The sequence below is a fragment of the Capsicum annuum genome, chromosome 6 (assembly GCF_002878395.1).
Source record: "Capsicum annuum cultivar UCD-10X-F1 chromosome 6, UCD10Xv1.1, whole genome shotgun sequence".
Taxonomy (NCBI): Eukaryota; Viridiplantae; Streptophyta; class Magnoliopsida; order Solanales; family Solanaceae; genus Capsicum; species Capsicum annuum.
The window spans coordinates 14,728,163-14,754,062 of NC_061116.1; the positions used below are offsets into that span (position 1 = coordinate 14,728,163).

Consider the following 25,900-nt stretch of genomic DNA (forward strand, 5'->3'; position numbering starts at 1 on the left):
GCGGGAAGGAATAGATGGACAAGTGACTATAACCTCCTTTAACACAATCACTCATCCCCGTCTACCCAAAATTTTCAAATTATCCACTTTACTCACCTTCAAATCATTCCTCTGCTTCTCTTAGCCTTTAGCTTAGCATTTACCAAACAAATCTAACCCATCATTTTCTTTCTTTATTTATTTGGACTTTTTCAAGAGATTTCCTATTTTTAAGCTCTTTTTATACCCTCATTTGCCTAATTTCTCTTAGTATTCTACCTACTAGGCTATTCAACTTTATTATCAAGCATATCTCTTGTCTCTTAAGCACATTATTTAACAACCTTAAACAAACCTTTCTTATCTTATCTTAGCATATCATATTTTGCCTATAAGTTCTACTGAGGTAACCTTCTGGGACACTATGACTGGGCAATTTCCATATACCTAACAGGCTATAATTGAACTACCCACTAGAGTAGAAACTGAGAAGGATTCTACTAATATTTTGGGACCGATATCAAAATTCATGAGTGTATAGGTATTCACAAAAAAAAGTGTGGATCCGGGGTCTTATAATTCATACACATAAAGGTGAAAGACTTGTAACATACCAGTAACCATATCAAGAGAACCTTTTGATTCCTATTGAGTCTGAAGGGCATAAATTCAATTCTAACAATGTCCACTAGTAGCACTAGAGATGGCACCCTACTGAGTGGGGCGTGCATCTAGGACTACTGATCATTTCTTTCTCATTGGGAAACTGCAGGACATTCCCTTATTTGATGTCCTGAATTACCATACCCAAAACACATATCACTGCCAACCAAACACTCACCCTTGTAGTTCTTACCACATCTTTTGCAAACTGGTCTTGTGCGACCACTATTTATGCGACCTCACCCTTGGAGCCCAGTGCTTTATCTCGATTGTCCTTTAAAAACTTAGAAACTGGAATACTGGTAGAAGAAGGGGATAAAAATGAGGATTTTTGGTAGAATTGAGGATGATTACCACCTTTTGACTTTTGTTGAGAGAAGTTAAAACTACCAGTTGTAGACCTTTTAATTCTCCCTTTCTCTTTCTTTGAGCTTCTCATCCTTAATATTCAAAGCATGAATCATCAATCTAGAAAGGTCCATCTCCTTAACCAACATAGTTGTCCTACACTCCTTGATAATATCTTCTAAAACACTAGATATGAACTGACTCATCCTTGCCCTAGAATCAGCCACCATAGTCAGAGCGTATCTTTCAAACTGGGTGAACTTGAGTGAATACTCTTTCCCACTTATTCTAACTTCCTTCAAATTAATGACCACTAGAACATTGGCCTCCCACGGTTAGATTGGAAAGAACCTATCTAAGAAAGCAGTAGCAAACTCATCCTACTTCATAGGCCCTATATTTGACCCTCTATCTTCCTTCCACTACTTAACCCAGGTGTAAGTCACCCCTTCCAATTGGTAAATAGCTAAATCAACACTCTCACTTGGGGTAACAACCATAATATTAGTCACCTTCTATGCATAATCTAAAAACTCTTGTGGATCCACCTCAGACTTAGATTGAGATAACACTGGGGATTCATCCGAGTAAAATCCTAGATTTTGGCTACTTCCATGCGTACCATAGGATTTGCTAGGAAAATGGCCTATTGATTGTTCTAAGAAGTCATAGATTAGGCTAAGGTGGCGAAAGAGACCCTATATTCACCGTGAGAGACCTGCTTATTCAGATGGTCCTCAAGAATAGGTGGTGATACAGGTTGGTCCCCATTTTTCTTCCATTAGCCCTTCTTGGAGGTATTTTTGTAAATGATAGAGAACAAATTATAAGAAGCAGTTTGAAGGAGCTCATGCTTCATTGAACGACATAAATACTGAAAGAATAGAGAATTTCCTAAATTGTTCTGTAGCCTCTTATCCATAAGTGTAGTGCACTTCACACCCATGAACAAGACTCTACTTAATACAGCTTTCAGACACCCTATGACACTTTAAACCTTGTGCTCTGATATAAAGTTTGTCACAACCTAAGACTACCCCCTAGTCGTAACATGGTGCATAAGGTTACAAGAGATTCCAAGCATACCCATGAACTGGCACAAGCTATAAATACTGAAAGGAATATGATAAAATGCAGTGAAGAATTTATTTAGTGAAACATATGAATAATAAAATCCATAACAATGCGGTCTAAAAAACATCACTGATAAATATAACTAACCGTCTGACTTTTTGAAAGACTCTAAACATGATGAGTTATTGGGACAAGTCCCCAACTAACTTTGACTGTTGAAATACCATGAATTAAAATACATGAAAGCATGATAAAAAATGTAACTAGTCCTCAACTAATGAGGATTTATCAATGTTGTAGTTGAGTGATACAGGGATGGACTACATGCGAACTTGGAAATAAACATCCAAACCTATATTATAAGACAACATAGCAAAAGAGAGAATATGCGATTAGTACTTTGAATGTACTGGTATGTGAGATGGGAACTAGCTAACATATATAAATATACTGAGCATGAATGCACTAACATGTATAATAAATACAATACCAAGTATAAACATGTACTAAAATAATCTGAATAATTAGTATATAGGAACTTGGTCATACAAACCTAAACTAATTATAACTTGAATATGGTACTGAGGACAGCGAGACATATCTACAACCGACATTTCCTAATCTGAGCTAATCGAGGTCCAACCTGTAACTCCAATTGGAAGGGTATCAATACCTTACTAAGGGTACTAACACTGGCTGTATAGATACACTAATCTGATATCCTGAAGCACTAGGGTGTCAAGTCTAAACTGATGGGTGACCCCTAAGAAGGTGTCAAGCCTAAAATTCCTGTTCACCCCTCATAACCAACATTGGCAATATAGTTCTAGAACTTAGGGACTGCTACTAACGACTCAGCCTAATTGATGGGGCCATCCCTGCATTCACTCGGTGCTAAGTATTACTCCCAATTGAATGACTTTGAAGAATATTTTAAACATAAAATGATAACTAATATGCTCAAGTCATGAGGTTCTGAAAATAATAAGATATACATAATTGAAGGAATCATGAACTTTTAAATTGATGCATGTTCAAAACCTTGGTATCGGCTGTTCATAACCCACCAGCATAGACTAATACAACTAACTGATCATAGTAATTATAGAACTGGCTATGGTACAAAATAAATCATGAATAATATTTAATATTTCATTAACTGGTCATGATATAGACATTTGCATTATCAAACATACAGAAATACAATTCTCATTAGGGAATATATTTTCAGGATACATACCAAAAATAATTGAGAAAGAGTTGATAAAATTGATATGAAAAGTCATAAAAAGAGAAAAATGATTTACATTAGTAAATTTAGGGATATTTTAGGACACAATGGGTGGAAGTAACCCATTGATGAAATCCCACAAACCTAAATGTAAAATTTTCGATGAACTTTTTGGAATTGGGCTTGAATTGAATAACCTTAATTACTTCTTGGACTCGTTATGATTGATTACGAGTTGTTAGGTAGAGTTATGGTCTAAAGTCTTGGTTCATTCACTGGTCAGGCTACGAGTACATATTACGACTTGTAAGGCCTGACTACTAGTCGCATACTAGACTCGTAATCAAAGGACTAGGTTTCTGGTGGGACACTTTTGTGACCACGGGTCCCTCATTACAACTCGTAGTCACGATTACAAAAATAAGGCCAAATTATAGTCACTAGGCTCATAAATTAAGTCCTTCATAGGAGTGACTATGACTCACTCATGAAGACTAGTCATGTGTGGTAACGACTCATTACCTGAGTCATTGTCACGACAGTGTGTCAGGCCCTTAGGGGAAATTTTTCACAAGTTTTTTTCATGACCTCGGATTAAGAAGAGACTTGAAACATTTGAAAAGCTAATTTAGTGTCCTATCTTTTAAGGGTTCTAGAGCTTCGAAATTCATGGTATTACAATATACCACTATGAGAAAAAGAGTTTCTAAAATATTGTGTCTTACAATATTAGGTAAAACTTTTGCTTGGTAAAACTTCTTTTAATTTTGTACAAAATCTTGCCTTCTCTCTTGATGGATGATGTATATATATCTTGAAAATTTGGAGAGAAGCTTCCCTCATTGGATTTCGTAGAAGGACCACCAAAATTCATTCCAGTAACATACTTGTCAAGAAAATTATGAGACAACTAACATATAAGACAAAATACAGGTAGTTGCAAAATTACACACTGGAAACCAATTGTCAGAACTGATGCTTTCATCAGGTCAAGGCAATATTGAAACATGAATAATAAGCAAACATACAAGGATCAAGTTTCAGAGATAGAGTTTGTTAATCATTAAAATGTAAGTAGAAGGAACAAAATTAGAACAATGTGGGAACCCATCATTTACTTAAGAACCTACAGTTAAGTTTGATTAAGTATTAGAAGTAAAATGCAAACAGATGTATAACTCAAGCTAGAATTATAAATTAAATATAGTCGAGTAGTTGAATAATCAACTAATGAAATCGTGCCATGAACTTAGTTAAGACTTGAGTGTAAGGGTTACTTTTTTGTGACTAAATTTATTAGTTTTGATAGGAATAAAAGAGGGTTAGATTGATTACTAAAATAGATCACTGAATTAGAGTAGATATTGATCTTGGTACTATGTGAACTCCTAAAATTGAATACTTGATTGATTGATCTTCAAACATAATTTTTATTGATTATTAGATTTGATAATGCTCATTGAATAAGTAGTGAATTGACATTCAAATATACTTGTGATTTCATGTGTTAGTAGATATTCATCGCTTACCTAGAAGATAAACTTTTTAATTATTAAATACAAGTCAGAAAATTACCGATATGGTTGATTTATCTCATTTTGTGATTGTACTTGTGTATGATATTGTTTTTTGTGGTTAGATGAATCGATAAAGGTAGATCATCATTAATTTGGTAGATTTAAAGGATGAAAAAGTGGAGAGGTTGAAATAAAGGTAGTATAACAATTGGTTTGGAATAAGATGGTAGGCACTAGTTATCTAGGATTGGGTGTCACATAGACAATGATATTTAGATATAGTACCACAGTGGTACTAATACATGGATTGAGCTCATCCCCTACATGTCATAATTAAGGGTCTTTGCTAATCCTATTATGTATTTATATCATGATTTGGAGAGTTTAACTATTCCTTGAGTAGAGCGAGTTATGTTGGTGATATATTATGATTTTTTTGTTTGAACCAATTATTTGAAGAGATAATATAGTTCCTTGAGTGGATCAGTTTTGTTGGTGGTTGTGATTGTGCATTGTAGCAAATGTGAATATAAGGTACATCCTACATTATGTATAAATATCATTTTCCCTTGTATATAGTTATATATGTTATGTATATTGTAGTTCCTTCATGAAATTTTATGATGTTATTAACTATCTCGGTTGTTGGAATCCTAATAGTTTATGGTTGTATAATAGGAAACAAGGGTTATCACGAAATAAGATTATGTGAAAGAGAGAGAGGGGTGTAAAGTTTTTGTAAAAAGGTGAGTGCATACACTATGTGTGTTAGGTTGATTCAAGAAATTGTGTCAGTTAGTCACGCGTTGAGATTAAATTAATAGTACTTAATAATGAAAAGGCGATAAGGTTGGAAGCTGAAGTAAGTTAAGTATGATCAGGTATTAGGCATGTATGCTTGTCATGATCTCTTTTTGTTTGCTATATATTGTTATATGTTTCTAATCCTTATTAGATAATATACCTACCGGTACTTGTGGTTTTACTGGCACTACAGTTACTATATCTCCTTTTAAGGATATAGCTATTTTGCATGTCAGTTGGAGTTTCTATAAGTACAACGATGATTTTCTTCATCACCTGTCATCCACTCTGAAATGGATGATATATCTTGAATCATCCTTCATTTGTTTAGTGTTCTTGTACTTGATTAGACTAGGTTCTGGGAGGTTTGTTTTATTTATTTCGCAATGTACTTTATAATAAGCATTTGTTTTAAATAAAAGGTTTATTATTTACTAATTCTTGAAGTTTTAGCAATATTTTCTGCTGCGTTGAAAATTAGGGGGCAAGGGTTCTCCTATCTAGGGTAGAGTTGGGTAGGTGCCCGCATGATCCGTGACTTGGATCGTGACAACATAGTAGGTCGACTTTAACCCTGATCCTTGCACAACTTGCCCTGGTTTGGTTGTAGGTGGCCATTTCAAGTTTTCAACTTGCAAAGGTTTCCCAATGACTGATGCTAAAGAAAATACAACATTCTTATCAAAATAATTTGGCGGTAGATAGGGAAAAGATATCAGGATTTAGGATATGACAATTGTTTCTCCATCGGGATGAAAAAATGGATCTCATTTTAGGATCCTCATTGGAGATGACGAGTTCTTATATGTGATGCAAAATGCTGGTTTGATGGCCGGTTAACATAATCTTCCAATAGAGCTGCATGAAAGAAAATATATCTGTTGCATAACAATTCTATATTGTAGTCCCCCTTTTGCTCGCACGGTTTTTTGATAAGCTTGTGTAGCTCCTTAATATCCGATCAGTCATACAAAAATCTTCTAACCACTGCATATTGGAGATTTTTGTTTGAAGATTTTTGGGAAGTATATCTGATTTGCCTCATTTTGTTCCAATATTATCATTGTTCACCATACATATAGGTAATTGGTTTTATCATAAGAGACTAAGAGGTTATTGTTGTCAATTTTGTTGATAGTTATAATGAGGCTGTGTATGTTGATGGTTGTGGAATCAATCGTGCTGATTGTATTGTGTGTATCTGGTGCTACTGAATAGCTAATGGAGGTTGTCCAGCGGCCTTAAAGGCCATAGTCACCGGATAAAGTAGGCAAATTTAGGGTTGTGATTTATTATATTAGCCAAAAGCTGTAAGCTAGAAAACCTAAATTATAGTAGTTTTTGACCTATTTTTATCATTTTATCTTAAACCAAGTGTTTACATGCTCTTTTTAAATTCATCCAAATAGTAAAAAAACGTTTTAAACTATTTTTTGTTAAAAACACTTGAAATAAGTCAATTCAAACAAGTTCTAAGACTACTAATTTTATGAGACATCTAAAAAATCTATGTCAAATTTAGGATGTTCTTTAAATACTTTCCCATAAATTTTACGAAGAAGGCAACGTTCAACCTCAATTCAGTTTTTTCTCCACACATGCGAAGATACATGCGAGGAATAGCCAACAAATATTAAACTAAACCTCAGGCAATTAGTCCTCCAATAACTGTACAGCTTCGGATTTTTATAATCCTATCTTCTTCCACAAAAGTAAAACTCATTAAGCAGTGCACTACTTTTCTGTAATTATTTTTGTAATAATTCAAGCTCCAAGCTGAGTGTCCACTAAGACGACATGTTTGATTTAATGCTTTCCCTGTCAGCATCAAGGCCTTATATAATATTTTATGTTTAAATCACTCCTGGGCATTAATTATCTATCTTACCTAAAAAAAAAAAAAAACATTGTGTCCACTTCGCTTAAAATTTAAATTGCTTATGTTTCATTTCCCAAATAGTTAGCCTAAAAATATTCAATAGCGTAAACATAGTTTGATTAATGGCACAACTCTTAGAAATGTTTGGAAACCTTTTCTTCACCGATAAATTAGTTCTTTCATTTCAATTTGCTTGTCCTGCTTTATGGGTTAATTTACTTAAAAAACAATATCTCTTTAAATTTTTCAACTCTTTACTTCTAACTTTTCGCATAACATGTTTAAAATTGCAAGACTAAAAAATATTTTGTTAGCATTCTATAATTACCTAATATTTTGATAATGACAAACTAACACAATAAACATGCAGGATCAAATAATTTCGAAGCTATCGCGATGGGAAGAAATACATAGAGATCATGGATTAATATAGAAAGAATCAATTCAGACAACTAGGCGACCTTGGAAGATCTCACAAATATGGAACCAAAAGATACCCACACAAGGAATTGATTTCAGCGAACAATCAAAGGAGCAAATCAGTACGATGCAATATTGTATGAAGACCAAATATGAAAAAGGATAATATTCTCTACATAGACATATCTTATATGGACATGTATGAATATGATACTTCAATCCAGCAAAGGAAAAAGCATATCGCACAAGAGGAAATATCTGATATGGACGCGCTGAAGATATGGGTATTCAATTAAGGAATCCAAACCAATCCTTGAATGAAAAAAAAATCCCCTGGTTTTCCTTTAAGAATAAGCCTATATAAAGGCATTGGAGAAAGAAGAATCATCGCGTAACTTCACGATAAACTATCACAAGGTCTCATCTTTTAGTCTTCATAAAGCTTTGTAATTTTCTCATTTTACAATCATTCCAAAAAGAAAAAGATTGAGTCTGTCTATTAGTTATACCAGTCGAGGCTGTCACTATATCTGGATAACTACAAATTGAGATTCAGAACTTGTTCAATCACACTTTAACGCATTCTTAATGTCATGACCTAAAGGAAACCCTTGCAACCTAAGGTGATTGAAATAGGCACCACACCGATGATCCGAACCAGTATAAAATTTTGTATTTTTCATCACATTTCAGTTTATGCTTTCAGTTTAATTTTGTTTTATTGAGTATACAAACTTGCTGGTGAGTTGTGACAGAGCCGATCAGTCGACTCAGAAAAAGATTTCAATTCAACCCCCGAATTTCATGTTTGCTACATACTATATATCTTTAGTGTAAGAACACGAAATTCTTTTACTTTCTTAATCTACGTGCTAAGTTAAAAGTAGTCAAACGTATTGAAAGGGAGATATTTAATTAATTGTTCGAGAATGATGAATTATCAGTTTAATATATAATAATGAGAAATTTTTTAAAAATTAGTTAGTCATTATGGAGAAGAACAGAAGTGTTTGATTGAATGATTCCATTATAAGACTGGCGATAGTGGAATCCATAGAGTTTAGATGTGGAGACGTGCTAAGATAGCTTTGTGTGTCGCCTATATATAGCACCGCAAGACAGGGTTTGAGATGGAAGTACAGAACCAATTAAAGAAAGAAGCGAAAACTAGTGAGCGGAGCAGTTAGTATATAGAAAAAGAAGCATGTCATGGTTATTAAAGTTTGTGAAGGAAGGACAACCATATTTGGCAGCGACGTTGTTGCAGTTTGGATATGCAGGATCAGCCATAATAGCTAAGTTTGCTTTAAATCATGGCATGAGCCATTTCACCTTTGCTGTCTACAGAAATGCCTTTGCCACTATTGTCTTCGCTCCTTTTGCCTTGCTCTTGGAGAGGTCAATTCCCCATGTTTTAGTATTTTTTTTTTTTCGCGACTCTTTAATTCACCTAACATATTTAAGAACATAAATTAAAAGGCATTATGGTATATTTTATTTATCTTTAATTTAAAATCACAAGATTCAAAAATTTTTACTTTCTTAAAACTCCATGCCAAGTTAAAACCATACAAATTAAAAGGTAGAGTCAGTATATTCATGCACTGCAACACTCTGTTTTCTTAGATGGAGTTATTAACTGGGTTAAACACTAATAAAGTTTCTCTCTGACTATTTAACAAACAGGAAAATAAGGCCAAGAATGACTCTATCCATTTTCATGAAGATTATGCTGCTGGGCTTAGTGGAGTATACATATCAGACAATACTTTAGCAAATTTTTTATAATATACCAGATGGTCTGATATTCCACTGAAAACAAAAGCTGTCGTTTTTGCAGGCCTGTCATCGACCAGAACTTGTATTACACAGGATTGAGATACACTACTGCAACTTTTGCAACCGCAATGTGTAATGTGCTTCCAGCCCTCACCTTTTTGTTGGCTTGGATATTAAGGTTTGTAACTTCCCATCTTTTTAGAAACTTATTTATTGACATGCACGTTCATAGTAAATGTTTTTAAAGGACAAAGATAAATAGATGACCACGCTCTGTAAATTTATTAACTGAACTAGTATTGGATCTTGAAAAACAATAAAACCAATAAGGGTGTCGCGTACCAAAAAAGTCCGTGGTATTTTTGAGCCATACAATATTTCTTTTGTTGACCATAAAAAAAATGAAATGAGATATTTTTTCTACTTAAAAATTAAATATAAGAAAATTAAATTTTTAGATCTCTTAAATATAAAAAAAAAAAAAATTAAAAAAAATCATAAAGTTAAGAGATAATTTTTAGTGGCTTACCCACCAATTCTAACCAAAACCTAATGACACCAATGTTCAGTTGAAAAAAATGCCAACTATTAATGCACAAAAGCTACAAAATAAGCACTGACTCTGTTGAGAAGAATACATTTATGTATATCTAATTGATTATAATATTTTATTTGAATTATATACTTGGTTAAATAAAATAAAGGAAAGGAAAAGAGTATGTATGAAAGTTGGTCAGTTGATTTGGTAAATGTAGAATAATGGGTGATTGAATGGAACATGTAGGCTTGAGAGGGTGAACATTAAGAGAATAGCAAGTCAGGCCAAAATAGTGGGAACAATAGCGACATTTGGCGGTGCCATGATTATGACACTGATTGGAGGACCTACAATTGGATTGCCTTGGACAAGACACCACGTCAATATTCCATCTTCTACTTCTACTAGTAGTGTTTCTACTCATGAGCTACAACCCATTAAAGGTGCCCTCTTCATCGCCGCAGGTTGCATCTGTTGGGCCGGCTTTTACAACCTTCAGGTACCTCGCATACCCAAAATTATTTCAACTAAAAGATCTTTTTAACTTTTTTGCTCTTTTCAGTTTATGGTATTTACAATCTCATTATATTTTTCTTATACTGTCGGATTAAGGTTACAATAATAGGTAAATTTTCGTAATAATCTTGATACAATAACCTAAACAATACATGTGTACGTACAAGTTATAATATATTAATTGATTTGATTATGTATAACTTAATCAATCATTTACTTATGATTCCTAGTCAACGAATGATGTACCTTTCTAAATTTAAAAATAATTTAATACATTCTCTAATTTAAAATAAGTGAAATTTTTGAGTTATTTTTTAATGTCGAAAATAAGTGAATTGTTTATTCTTCAAAAATCATGTTAGAAATTTCTTCAAGTTTTACCTTCATTTATACTTTTTAGGTTATGAGTTCAAGAGACTTAATTGATTTTATTTTAATGTTACTAAAATTTCAAGAGTAGTTTGATATTATCTAAAAAAGTAAAATATAGAAATGAAAGAACAATTTATTTCCTAGTTTCTTTTCCTTAATAAGTGTGAATTGAAGTAAAATTTCATTTATTTGAACGAGAGGAAGTAACAAATTTTCAGTCACACATATATATTTTATGGCATGGATATTAATATACCATATACATTTTAATATATTTTTTCTAAATTCCGGACCAAGTCAAAATAGTCAAATAATTGAATTGAGGGAGAATTAAATAACTTCAGTTGTCAGTGTTAAGATGGATATTCTACAATGTTTTTCCTCCACGGTTAACATAATCCTTATTTATGTGTGACAAAAAGGCAATTACATTGAAGACATACCCTGCGGCATTATCACTCACTTGTTTCATATGCTCGTCCGGAGCACTGCAAGGCGCTGTTCTGACCCTTGTGGCTGAAAGGGGCAATACTTCAATTTGGGCCATCCAGTGGAATACTAAATTGTTATCTTACGTTTATAGTGTAAGCCTGAGCATTCTCTAGTATGTGTCCTTATTCATACTTAGTAGGAAGAGTAATTTTTTTTATGCAAAATAGGGAATGGTCACTTCTGGAGTCGGCTATTATGTCTCTGGATTGATAATGAAGGAAAAAGGACCGGTTTTTGTAACTGCATTTAATCCTTTAAATATGATTATCGTCGCAATTTTGGGTTCATTCATTTTATCCGAGCAGCTAAACTTGGGAAGGTATGTAAGTATTTATTTATTTTATCCTTTTTTTTGAAATAATAAAGGATTATCACGATATCATCTATAACTTTTTCTTCAAGAAGTATATATATATATATATATATATATATATAATTGCAAAAGAAATTTTCTAATTAATTCGGTGCCGGTTGAATGTAGGGTTTTGGGAGGGGCAATAATAGCAATCGGATTATATTTAGTAATATGGGGCAAGAGCAAGGACGAAAAATTGTCGAAATCGATCAGTAGTGAAGAGGCCCATCAATCAGAACTAGTAGAAAAAGAAATACCTGCAACGTCAAATACTTCGAATCAGGCAAATACTGGAGATGAAGTTGTTTAAGAAGATTAAAGTAAAAAGGATAATTTAAAATTATAACTCCCGATTTGTGATTGGGTTTCTGGATAACTATGAAGTTCCCCGTCGAGGGATGTTACTTTTGCATTTCTTTATTAGAATAATGGGAGAAATAAAAAAAATGTGTGAGCATCTATAAAGCATCTATCTATTTATTATGCTGATAAAATGGACACCCTTTATTTAAACAACATAAGGTGGTGAACAAATAATTAAGTACTCAAAATGACAAGCATAAAAAGAGGAAGAGACAATATCCGCTAATTCTAATAATGGCTTAAACATATGGGGTACGTTAATACTATCCATTTTATTTTACACGGTCAATCAGTATAATCTTAATAAAAGTAGTTATTTCAATTTAATTAATTCATTTTATTTTATTTTTAATATTATCCTTATCGTTAAATAACATAATAAAGTACTCCTATTAGCAGTCAAACTCTAGATATTCAACACATAATTAACAAAATTAGATTTAATAAAATGAACCACTAATAAGTATTTTCTAAAGTAGAGTATCAAGTCAATGAGAAAATTAAAGGGAGTAGAATATAAGGTTAAAGTATAGTGCTACTGGTATTTTTTTTCGCCATCTGGTAATTTAATTATTTAGTAGTGTTTGAAATATATTAAAAGAAAATATAATACAATTTATATTTTAAGTATGCGATTGACCATGATTTAAAATTATATTGATTTGATGTTGAAATTTCACTAACCTATAAGAAAATAAGAAATTAACGACATACTAAATTTTGTTGCTAAACAACAAATATCTCATGGTAATTTCTTTTAGCTGCAGATTAACGACGAATTGTAAGAAAATTCACTCAGCTAAAATCTATTTTGGCGACGAAATAATTAGGGACGACAAATTACGTAGTTAACTTTCTTTATTTTCTGGTAGCGTTTTGTTTGGTCGTACAATAATAATATAGTAGTAATAAATATATAATAGTAGTTGTTAGCAGTAGATTATTTTTGAATCAACAGCATAATAATAACAATAGTATAATATAACAACAACAACAACAACAATAATAATAATAATAATAATAAAAATAAAAAAATAAAAAATAGTAGTACGTTTATATATACTAATAGTATTAAAAGTGGTAGTACTGTTATATTATATTTTAATACATTTGATCAAATTTTAAAAGAAAGATAAAATATAATAATAATAATAATAATAATAATAATAATAATAATAATAATAATAATCATCATCTCATTGGTTTCAAATTATTATCTCAATTCAAATATACACATTATTAAGTAGATATACATCACATTTTTTAAAAAAAAAAAGGGTAAACAAGAACAATAACAAACTAAATCTGTTTTAATAAATTAAGATAAAGATAAAATTTGCTGAATATTAGATTGTTGAATTGGTGTTAAATTTTGAATTTTAAATAGAAGTTATAGATTTCGTTAAATATTGAAAAAAAACTCTATACTAGATAAATTTGAATTTGAACTAACTAAAGGATAAATTTGAATTTAAATGATAAAAAATATTTAAATTTGAAAATATTAGCATTTTAAATTTAAAAAAAAAAAGATTCTCATTAACTTTAAACTAGAAATCTATAGCTAAAAGAGTCCTAAACAAACTCTAACTATTTAATAATAATAATAATAATAATAATAATAATAATAATAATAATAATAATAATAATAATATAGTAGTAGTAGTAGTGATACTTATATAACAGTAGTTGTTAGCAGTAGATTATTTTTGAATTCATATCATAGTAATAACAATAGTATAATATAATAATAATAATAATAATAATAATAATAATAATAATAATAATAATAATAATAATACGTATATATATACACTAATAGTAGTAAAAGCGGTAGTAGTTATATATTATATTTTAATACATTTGATCAAATTTTAAATGAAAGATAAAATATAATAATAATAATAATAATAATAACAAAAACAATAATAATAATAATAATAATAATTATAATAATCTCATTGGTTTCAAATTATTATCTCAGCTCAAATATTTATAGATTATTAGGTAAATATACATCACATTTAAAAAAAAGGATAAACAAGAATAATAACAAACTAAATCTTTTTTAACAAATTAAGATAAAGATAAAATTTGCTGAATATTAGATTGTTGAATTGGTGTTAAATTTTGTATTTTAAATAGAAGTTATAGATTCAGTTAAATATTAAAAACAAACTCTATACTAGATAAAGTTGAATTTGAACTAACTAAAAGATAAATTTGAATTTAAATGATAAAAAAGATTTAAATTTGAAAATATTATGCTTATAATATATATAACAAAAAAAATTCTCATTAACTTTAAACTAAAAATCTATAGTTAAAGAGTCCTAAATAAACTCTAACCATTTAATAATAATAATAATATAGTAGTAGTAGTAATATATATATATATATATATATATATATATAGTTGTTAGCACTAGATTATTTTTGAATTCATAGCATAATAATAACAATATAATAATAATAATAATAATAATAATAATAATAATAATAATAATAATAATAATAATAAAAAAATAGTAGTATGTGTATATATACATTAATAGTAGTAAAAGCGGTAGTAGTTATTTATTATATTTTAATACATTTGATCAAATTTTAAATGAAAGATAAAATATAATAATAATAATAATAATAATAATAATAATAATAATAATAATCTCATTGGTTTCACATTATTATCTCAGTTCAAATATATACATTATTAGGTAAATATATATCACATTTAAAAAAAATAAGGATAAAATAGAATAATAATAAACTAACCCTTTTTTAACAAATTAATATGATATTTAAAATTTGAATTTTGAATGAAATTTGATTTGGAATTGGATTCTACGTTCTTAGCCTCTTTTATATATACTCCTACATCATAAGTTTTATTGGTTAATTTGTTTACTACATTCTTTAAAATTTTTATTTTAAAATTTTAATTTTGATTTAACATTCTTCTTTTTTATATGTAGGAAGGATATAAATCATATCAACTTTCTCTGTTATTGTAAACGAAAAGGAACAAGTCTACATCCATTCGCCCCTTACTTCAAATGGTAACACATTTCAAGAAGATAAGGAGAAAAAAATTGATAATAATTGGAACTTTGGTAAGCAAAGGATTTACAAGTAAACGGACTTTGAATTAATACAATTTTTATTGTTTAATTTATGAAGAAGTCTTCTTGAGAGTTTATTCTAATTTTTAATGATAATTTTGTTGTTGTTGTTGACTTGCAGAAGAGACAAAGAAGACCGAAAGGAAGAAAATGAAAGATAAGTGCAGAGTAGAGTTTTCAATTTTGTTGGTATAGTTGGCAAGCTTAAATTTCAAAAATTCTGTTTGATATTCTTCTTCTTCTTCTTTATTTTAAATATTATTTTATTTCACAACTTTTCTATAGTTAATTCAATTGTATGCAATTTATGACTGTCTGATTTTATCTCAGACAATCGTAAAATTGGAACATGACATTCCATAATGAAAAGTTTAGAAAAAATAGTTTAATATCATCCGCGCATCACGCGGGGTATACTAGTTATCGTTAATACTATTAAAAGTCACCTTACTTTATGTAACTAGCTAGTTCCTATGGTCATTTCACCAAAACTTATATTTTTATGGTGGAATTTAATGGCGTGATAAAATTATTTTTTAAGAAAATAGCTAAAATATTAATAAAAAATATAGACCAATTTAGAACCAAACCAAATCTAACCCAATTCGTTCCTTTTTATTCTAAAAAAAATTCAAGCATTCATATTTTTGTTCTCTATTCAGTAGAAGATAAATAACAAAAGCTAGACAAGTCAAATTGGTGATGTGATTTCAAAAAGCTTGAAAACTCATAAAATGACTTTTATGATTCGTTGAGATTTTTTAATAAATTGATAATTGTGATATATTTGAGGTGTTATTTTGAAGTTGAGGTTAATTTGAAGTTATTTGATGAAGATTTGACTTATTTTGAATGGAGTTTCTTATGTGAAATTCGTATAACAGGAAATCTAATTTTAATAAAAAAAAAATCAAAATATATATATTCTTAGATTATATATTGCAAGTCATATCAATACTTCTTAGACTCCAAGTTTTAAAAGAAAAAAATAAAAAGTTCATTTTAATAAGAATTATTTATTATGTGGGCTAAAATTATGGAACCTGTTAATGAGCATGTGTTTTTTCTATTTCTTCAATTATATTTATATTTAATTTTGTAAAAGAACAACAAATATTCTCCTCTCTCCACAGTTCCTTCTTTTCCAATCTCTCTATAATTACGGATTATAGTATAATATCTTTAATTTCTAATTTTGGATTATAGTACAATATCTTTAATTTCTAATTCATGATTTTTGAATATGCAATAATATTGGTGTGGAAACTGATTCCAATAAATATTATATATTAATAATTTATTTTTAATATGTGAAAATTGTATACAATCGAGTACTCATGTATTATTTTAAATGATTAATTTGAAATATATATAACAAAGTCATATTTAAATGATTTTTAATTTTGGGGGTTTTAATTTATGAAATTGATATATAAGATTCTAGAAACAAATAATGTATTCTTATAAATGTTTTTAGTGTACAAAAATGATACATAATATGATATTCATGAAGTAATTTAATAAATTTCATTGAAGACAGTTTATATACTCATTTCATACTTAAGTAGTATATATTTTTTGAGTTCTCAATGTATGAAATTGATATTGATGAAGTGTTGTATATGTCACATTTGTATGAAATGAGTTTTATGAATGTGACAATTGATAAAAATGGTGTTGTATGTTACATAACCCTTTTAGTGTATGTAATGGATATTGAATGGAATTTCACTATACATACTAAAATGAAACTAATTGATAATTGTTTGATATCAAATAATTTTTTTTTTTATAATAAGTAATCAGCATTAGCCACAGTTGATATCGGTGTTGATTCACTATGCTAATTTTATTTTGTGATCAAAGAAGATAAAGTCAATTTCAAATAAAAAAGAGCATAAGTGGATTTTTTTTTACCATAATTTACTCCGAGAGAATGAATTTACAAAGCTATTAAGCATATATATTATTTACACTATAATTTAAAAATAAATTAAAAGGAATAATAAGATTCCTTAGCTAACGTACACCGATGAGAACCATGGTAAGAGGAAGGGGATGAGTTCGTGGAAGAGGATGAGAGTGTGGATGCGGAAGAATTAATATTGTTGAGGAACGGTCAGGGGAAGCAACTAACGTTACGCCGACTGAGACGAATGGTGGAGATCCGAAGTTAAAACAGATTACGAAAATTCAACAAGGAATACACGAGCTAGGATCTACGTTGATAATTTAAGGGGTTAATCAAAAACTACAAGTGAGTAGTGCGGGATTACACTCTGGTAGACAGCCCTAGATCTGGAGCTGGTGAGAAAACCCAAGCTGACAGATCTGAGAACGAAATGTTGAACAATAACCAAGAGTAGAAACCACAAATGAAGGAACCCTGGGTGAACCTATTTCAGCAAAATCATGCGGCAGAAAATGGTTTATCACTGCAATATATAGCTCCTCAGATAGGAGAAGGTGTGATAGTGGTTCAATTAGACAAAGAGGAAGTAAAATGTGAGACAGAGAAATGAAAGTATGCAATGATAGTGTACTCTATTGGAGAATATCCTAAATACAACATGATGAATAGGTTTGTTACTCAAACTTGGAATACTGTCGCTACTCCAGAGGTATACCTTCACGAATATGGGTATTTTATTATTAAATTTAACTCATTAGAGGATTTACGGGAGATTCTATATGCTGGTCCATATACATTAAACTATCGGCCTCTGATTTTGAAACCATTGACAACAGAGTTTAATTTTTATGAGGAATTTCACACTGATATTCCACTCTGGGTTAAAATTTCGAAGCTACCTATGAACTGTTGGTGAGTGAACTCACTCAGTAGAATTGCTAGCTCGATTGGGAAACCTATATTTGCTGATGAATGCATAGCAAAACAGACAAGAGTACCTTATGCTCGTATGATCATTGAAGTGAATGTGACTAAAAAATATTGTCGGACGAAATTACAATAGCTGACCCGAATGGTAAAGTGTTCACACAATCAATAATCTACGAATAGTGGCCAACCTATTATGAACAATGTTAGAAGATTGGTCACAAATGCACCCTTGCCCCAGCACCTAAAGCTCAACCTAAGCCTGGACAGAGAGAAAGGGTATAGTGGGCCTCGAGTAGTAAAGGAATTAATGGGTCTACAAGGGTCCATTACCACCTCCTATGATTAGTAACAACAACCAAAAAGATGAAGCTAAATAGCTGGAGCAAAAAACTATACAGGCTGAAACTAGTAGTCAACCCACTGATGTCATTGTGTGCAGAGTTGCCAGCTCAAAGCTTCAACATAAACAGAGATACAAGTAAAAGTGGAGGAGCTGAAATTAACTTACCCTACAAAGAAGATATAGAATTGAACATGATCAGTTTCCCTTGGGTAAGTGCAGTTATAACTACTAAGAAAGGTACTGGTTGTAAACAGAGATTTGGAGACATATAAGTTGGCCTACCCCCGATAACGGGAAGTCCCACTCTGCATAAGCTGGCTTTTATGGAATATTCATGGTGTAAATAAGAGATACAAGCAAAAGAAGGTTAAAAAGTTTTATAGTAATAAGTATATTAAATTAGTTGGTTTGATAGAAATAAGAGTAAAGCAACAAAAATCTTCTAGCATTCTGAATCTAATAGTACCTGGTTAGGGTTCCATAAATAACTATAATGCTGTTAAAAATAGTCGTATTTGGGTAGTGTGGGATAAGAATCTCTGTGTGGTGACTGTTTAAGACAAGAAGATCAGGTTATTCATTGTAAAGTCCATCAAAATGCTAATACGAAATGTTTTCTTACCGTTGTCTATGGATTCAATACCATACAAAGATGAAGCTTATGGGAGTATCTAATGCAAATAGTGTTAGAACAATAATGATAATTGTACAAGAAATTCAAATTAAAATTTGCTTGGCTTAGAGGCACGATAGTACACTTCTTGAAGATAGTTGGAGTCTCTCCCACGAGCAAACGGAAGAACAAGTGACAACTCTATCTTCGGGATTCAACTAAGCCACAAAACAAGTAGCATTCAAGAATGTTACTCTTCTATTCTTGAATTGGTGATTTCACCATTTGATCAATGTCTCTCTAGTGTTTTCAAGGGGAAAGTAGTTTTGAGTGCTTGTCTTTTCAAACAAAAAAAAACACTATTTATAGGATGAAAGTTTCATGCATGAGAAGCATATTAATTAAGTGATAGTTAATAGGTTCATGTATGTTTTAAAACAAAAAAATATCATTCTTTCAAGAACCTATAACGTAAAACTTAATGAATAATGAATTTAATAGTTAATAGGTTCATGTATGTTTTAAAACAAAAAAAATATCATTCTTTCAAGAACCTATAACATAAAACTTAATGAATAATGAATTTGTCAAATACATTTTCTTTGTAACTCAAAACTTATGACTAATGAATTTATCAAATTAATTTCCTTTGTAACTCAAAACTTTAAGTGATGCATTTGTTTCAAAACTAATTGAAACATAACTCTTAAAAACTCTTTAACCAATGTACTTGTTTCAAAATTTATTGAAACATAAAATCAACAATCCCCCACTTGTTTCAAGAAATTTTATCTTTAAAAAACAAAATTCATTTGAGACATTAATCTAGCAACATGCATCAATAATGGTGTCTTTTGGACTTGAACCATTAGCTAGTGAAGACTTTCTAAATCATTGACTACTTAGTGAACAAATCTTGAACTAAGTGGTTCATTGAATGAAGTAGAAAAATACTCCACACATATTGCTATGTTTCGGTGAAAATCAAAATCCTTTGACACCTTATGGCCATATGTCCCGAATTCTTTTAGCTAAGTGCTTTAAGATTTCTCTGTAAAAATCTTATTGAAGCGGCCTCCACTTCGCACTTAGTGTGGTGAATTCATCAAGAGTAACTTTGCATACTCCGACTAAGTAGTCTATGAATTTCATTAAGAGAAATTAATCTCATCCTCCTTTACAATAAAGTATCAGTAAATCTATTAAAAGAGTTCCTACACACTCCAACCGAAATCGGTGTATAGACTTAATAAGAGAATATAATCTCATTCTTTTCTTTTGTAGGAATACTGTCAAATCTATCAAGAGTGTTATTATTTACTCCAATCGATATCGGTCTTATAGATTTATCAAGAGAATAAATCTCAACTTATGCACATCTACTCACTCTCTAGGGAAAAAGGAAATTTTATGAATGTGCTTCACAATTGTAACTTTATTTGTTTGTCCCTTTGAACCTAAGATTACATCATTAGGTAGGGTTACCATAAAGTACAATCAATCTACAACATGCTTCATTCCCATCCCATTACAAGTTTGTACCACCAATTCCTTGCCTAACCCTTTAGACAAATGATCTGCTAAATTGAGTTTGGACTTCACATATTAAAGCGATATTATGCCATCCTCCAATAATATTCTCACATGATTGTGTTTGAGACGAACTTGTCTTGACTTGCCATTGTAACAATCACTTGAAACCCGAAATATAGCAGCTTTATTATCACAATATATAGTCAAAGGTGGTATTGACTTACCCCATAATGGAATATCTATCAGCATACTCCGCAATCAATCAGCTTCTTCTCCAGCAGAAGACATAGAGATTAATTCTGACTCCATGGTTGAGTGAGTAATACATGTCTGCTTCTTTGATCTCCAAGATATTGCTGCTCCAGCCAAAGTGAAAATCCAAGCAGTAATAGATTTAGAGTCATTCGGATCAGAATTCCAAGTAGCATCACTATAGCCTTTAAGAATTGCTGGAAAGGTAGAATAATGCAGGCCAATATTGATTGTACCCTTCAGATACCTTAAAACACAAATTAAGGCATTCCAATGCTCAACTCCAGGTCTACCAGTAGACTTGCTCAAAGTTCCTACAGCATAACCAATATCTGGCTAGTTTGATGCTAGGATCAAATGGTGTAGGAGCAGGCTTGTCGTCAAAATGACAAAACCTCTTTAAAACCTTCTCAATATAACTTGATTGAGTAAAAGTCAAACCACTTGTCGATCTTACAATTTTGATGCCTAAAATTACATTAGCTTCTCCAAGATCTTTCATTTCAAACTGAGAAGCACAAAAATATTTTGTTTCTTTGACTCTTTCGATATCAGTTTCAACGATCAACATGTCATCTACATAAAGACATATTATAACACCATAATTTTCTTAAAATTTACTAAATATGCAGATATCTCCATCATTGATTAAGTAGCCATTAGAAATTGTAACTTTTCTAAATTTATTATGCCATTGTTTTGGAGCTTGTTTTAATCCATAAAGAGATTTAAGAGGTTCACAAACTTTACGTTCTTGACTAGAATTGACAAATCCTTCTGGTTGTTTCATGTAGACTTCTTCGTCTAGATCTCCATGCAGGAATGCATTTTTCACATCTATCTGATGAATCACAAGACCATGAATTGCTGCTAGAGCAATCAAGAGATAAATAGTGGTCATTCAAACTACAGGTGCAAAAGTACCAAAATAATCAATATTTTTCAATTGAGTAAAGTATTTAGCTACCAAACGAGCTTTGTACTTATCTAAAGTACCATCGGATTTCATTTTCTTCCTAAAAATCCATCGGGAACCAATTGATTTACATCCAGGAGAAAGATCTGAAAATATCCATGTATTATTAGATAATATAAAATGCATTTCAGCATCAATGGCTTCACGCCAAAATGGAGCATTATGTGAAGACATAGCTTCAACATAACTTTCAGGATTTTTTTTAACCAAATAAGCTTGAAAATCAGGTCCAAAGTCTTTTGATTTGGCTGATCTTGAACTACATCTTGGTTGACTTTCTTCCAATGGCTCAACTATTTTCCTTTTAAGAGGAGAAATAGAAGAACTTGAACTTTGTTCAAAAGAATCTTTTTTCTTGGGATATATATGCTCAAAAAAGTTAGCATGTAAAGATTCAATAATTGTGTGAGGACTTGGGGTCTTAAGATTTAAAAATCTATAAGCCTTACTGGTTTATGAATAACCAATAAACATGCAATCTACTCCTCTATAGCCAATCTTAGTTAAATGTTGATTTTGGTAATCGAACATGAGCCAAGCAACCCCATACTTTAAAATAATTTATATTTGGTTTTCGATTATTCCAAAGTTTATATGGATATGCATCATGATTGCTGGAAGTAATTCTATTCAAAATATGACATGCTGAAAGCAAGGCTTCAGTCCACAAATTTAAGATATACCAGATCCATAAAGCATAGAATTAACCATTTCTATGAAAGTCCTATTTTTTCTTTCTGCTACACCATTTTATTATGGTGTATAGGACATGGTCAATTGTTTTTCAATGCCTTCTCTCTCACAAAAATAAATAAAATCTAACTTTAAGTACTCTCCACCTCTATCAGACCTAATTGACTTAATTTTCACACTCAATTTATTTTCAACTTCTGTTTTATATTATTTGAAAGTCTCAAATGTTTCATCTTTTGTTTTCAATGAAAAGACATAAGTATATCTTGAGTAGTCATTATAAAAGTGATAAAAACCTCTTTTCATGATGTGACAAATAATCCATCTCACAAATATCAGTGTGGATTAATTGCAAAAGTGTGGAAGTCCTTTCAACTATCTTAAAGAGCTTCTTAGTAATCTTGCATTTACTACAAGTAAGACACTTAGTAGTATGATTCTTTCTACAATCTTTGATTAATCCATTATTCACCATAAGTTGAATGGATCTAAAATTCACATATCCCAGACGTTCATGCCATAAGTCCAGAGACTCCACAAGATAAGCAGAAATATTTTCATTTCAATATTGAGTTTAAACATTCCATTTGCAACATAACCTTTTCCAACAAACATGTCATTTTTAGATAAAATAAACTTATCTGCCTCAACAACCATTTTAAAATCATGCTTCGAAAGAAGCGTACCTGAAATCAAGTTCTTTCGATTATCAGGAACATACAATACGTCCATCAATGTAACTATCTTTCCGGAAGTAAACTTCAGTTCAACAGTTCATTTTCCCACAACTTTAGTAGAGGAGGAGTTTCCTATATATACAATTTTACCGTCCCCCACTAATTTATAAGTCTTGAAAGAATTTCGGTTACCTGATATGTGACGAGTTGCGCCAGTATCTATCCACCATTCCACTTGATCTTCTGCTACAAATGCTTCTGTGACCATTGCCATAAGATCATCTTTTTTATTTTTATTTGCTTTTTCTTTCTTCTTTTCGGCTTTGAGAATTCTACAATCACGCGCATAGTGACCAACTTTGTGACAATGATAGCATCCACCAGATTTAAAATTGGCACCATTATGCTTGAAATTTGTAGTCTTCTTTGCCTTTGAAAAATTCTTATTTTCAGGTTCCTTCTTGTTTTATTTTTCTTCAACCATATGAGCTTTCATGACAGGTTCCTTCAAACTATTATTATCGCGCCATCGTGTCTCTTGTTCAATTTGTAAGTGTTGCAGCAATTGTTCAAGAGTCAAATCTTCCTTTTTAAGTAAGAGTTTGCTTCGGTACTCTTTCCAAGATGGAGGAAGTTTTGATACAATAGCACCAACATGAAAGTTTTCATCAAGACCAATTCCAGATATAGCAATTTTATTAGGTATAAGTTGGAATTCTTGTACTTGTTCAGTGATTGACTTGTCATCAACCATTTTGAACTCCATATAATTTGAAACGAGAAATTTCTTAGAACTCGCCTCTTCGGCTAAATAAATAGCTTGAAGAGTGTCCCATATCTCTTTAACATATTTGCATTTAACATAATATTGATCATAATATTTGTTAGACATTCCTCAAAGAATATAATTCTTGCACAAATAATCATCATATTGCCATTTAACAATTTGTTCTTTAATCAAAGTAACCTCGTCAGATGCTACCTCAAAACCAGGAGCATTAGGACAAGGTTCTTCAAGAATACATACCAACTTTAATCGTTTTAAAAAGAATTCCATCTTTCCACGCCATCTAGGAAAGTCTTTGCCATCAAATATTTCAAAATTAGGATTAGCAAAGATGGAATACTATTTGATATTGATGTAGAAGCCATAGAGACAACTATCTTCAAATTGTTAGAACAATAATAATAATTGTACAAGAAATTCAAAATAAAACTTGCTTGGCTTAGAGGCACGATAATACACTTCTTGAAGATAGTTGGAGTCTCTCCCACGAGCAAATGGAAGAACAAGTGAAAACTCTATCTTCGGGATTCAACTAAGCCACAAAACAAGTAGCATTCAAGAATGTTGCTCTTCTATTCTTGAATTGGTGATTTCACCATTTGATCAATGTCTCTCTAGTGTTTTCAAGGGGAAAGTAGTTTTGAGTGCTTGTCTTTTCAAACAAAAAAAAAACACTATTTATAGGATGAAAGTTTCATGCATGAGAAGCATCTTAATTAAGTAATAGTTAATAGGTTCATGTATATTTTAAAACAAAAAAAATATCATTCTTTCAAGAACCTATAACGTAAAACTTAATAATAATGAATTTGTCAAATACATTTTCTTTGTAACTCAAAACTTATGAATAATGAATTTATCAAATTCATTTCCTTTGTAACTCAAAACTTTAAGTGATGCATTTGTTTCAAAACTAATTGAAACATAACTATTAAAAACTCTTTAACCGATGTATTTGTTTCAAAATTTATTGAAACATAAAATCAACAAATAGCTCTTACTGTCAATGGACCTTGGCTGATATGTGTAGACTTTAATGCTTTATTAGATGCTAAAGATAGATTGAGTGGGTATCCAGTTCAGTTTGCTGAGATTAAACATTTTGCAAAATCTGTCCAGAATTTACATTTGAGTGAAATAAATTGGAAATATGACTACTACACCTGATCTAACAGACAATTTGGAGATGCTAGAGTGTGTAGTAGAAATGAAACAGCTTTAGGGAACCATGATTGGATGATGACTTGGGGCTGCCTAGTAGAAGAACATGAGTTGAGCAATATATCTGATCACTCACATATGATCCTAAATCTATCAAACATGACAAGGACTATTAAGGTGCCTTTTAGGTTCTTTTATAGTTGGGTTGAGCACAAAGATTTCTTAAATATAGTGACTAATCAATGGATACGTAGACAGGATGTGGAAGCTATGAATAATGTTTGTATCAAACTGCAGAAACTCAAGCCCAGGCTTAAAAAGTTGAATAATGAAGAATTTAAAAATGTGGTGCAGAAAATAGAGTTGGCTATAGCTGAGTTAGCTTCCATACAAATGCAGATGAGGGTAAAGTAGACCGACTCATTGCAAGAGAAGGAGAAAAATGGCATACACCAAATTGAAAAATGATCACTCTCAGAATAAAATGCAATTCAGCGAAAAGCAAGAGCTAAGTTAATTAAGTTGGGAGATTGTAATTCTAAATATTTTATTGCAATCTTCAAAAAAAAAA

The 25,900-nt window shown here is 30.9% G+C and overlaps 1 protein-coding gene across 3 annotated transcripts; it reads left to right on the top strand.

The window, feature by feature from the left end:
• The first annotated feature begins 9,023 nt into the window (after positions 1-9,023).
• LOC107873527 (WAT1-related protein At2g39510) lies at positions 9,024-15,846 on the top strand. Of its 3 annotated transcripts, XR_007056956.1 has the most exons (8): positions 9,025-9,313; positions 9,602-9,664; positions 9,756-9,872; positions 10,479-10,731; positions 11,543-11,704; positions 11,780-11,931; positions 15,306-15,443; positions 15,574-15,846. XR_007056956.1 is itself a non-coding variant. In XM_016720397.2 (7 exons), the coding sequence occupies exons 1-7, from the start codon at positions 9,120-9,122 to the stop codon at positions 12,275-12,277; spliced, it is 1,125 nt and encodes a 374-aa protein (XP_016575883.2). In that variant the 5' UTR covers positions 9,024-9,119; the 3' UTR covers positions 12,278-12,428. The 3 variants fall into 3 exon arrangements, 2 of the variants coding, with proteins under 2 accessions (XP_016575883.2, XP_016575885.2); XM_016720397.2 differs by lacking the exons at positions 15,306-15,443; positions 15,574-15,846 and adding an exon at positions 12,094-12,428 and having other exon boundaries at positions 9,024-9,313; XM_016720399.2 differs by lacking the exons at positions 15,306-15,443; positions 15,574-15,846 and adding an exon at positions 12,094-12,428 and having other exon boundaries at positions 9,026-9,313; positions 11,780-11,935.
• Positions 15,847-25,900: the final 10,054 nt, after the last annotated feature.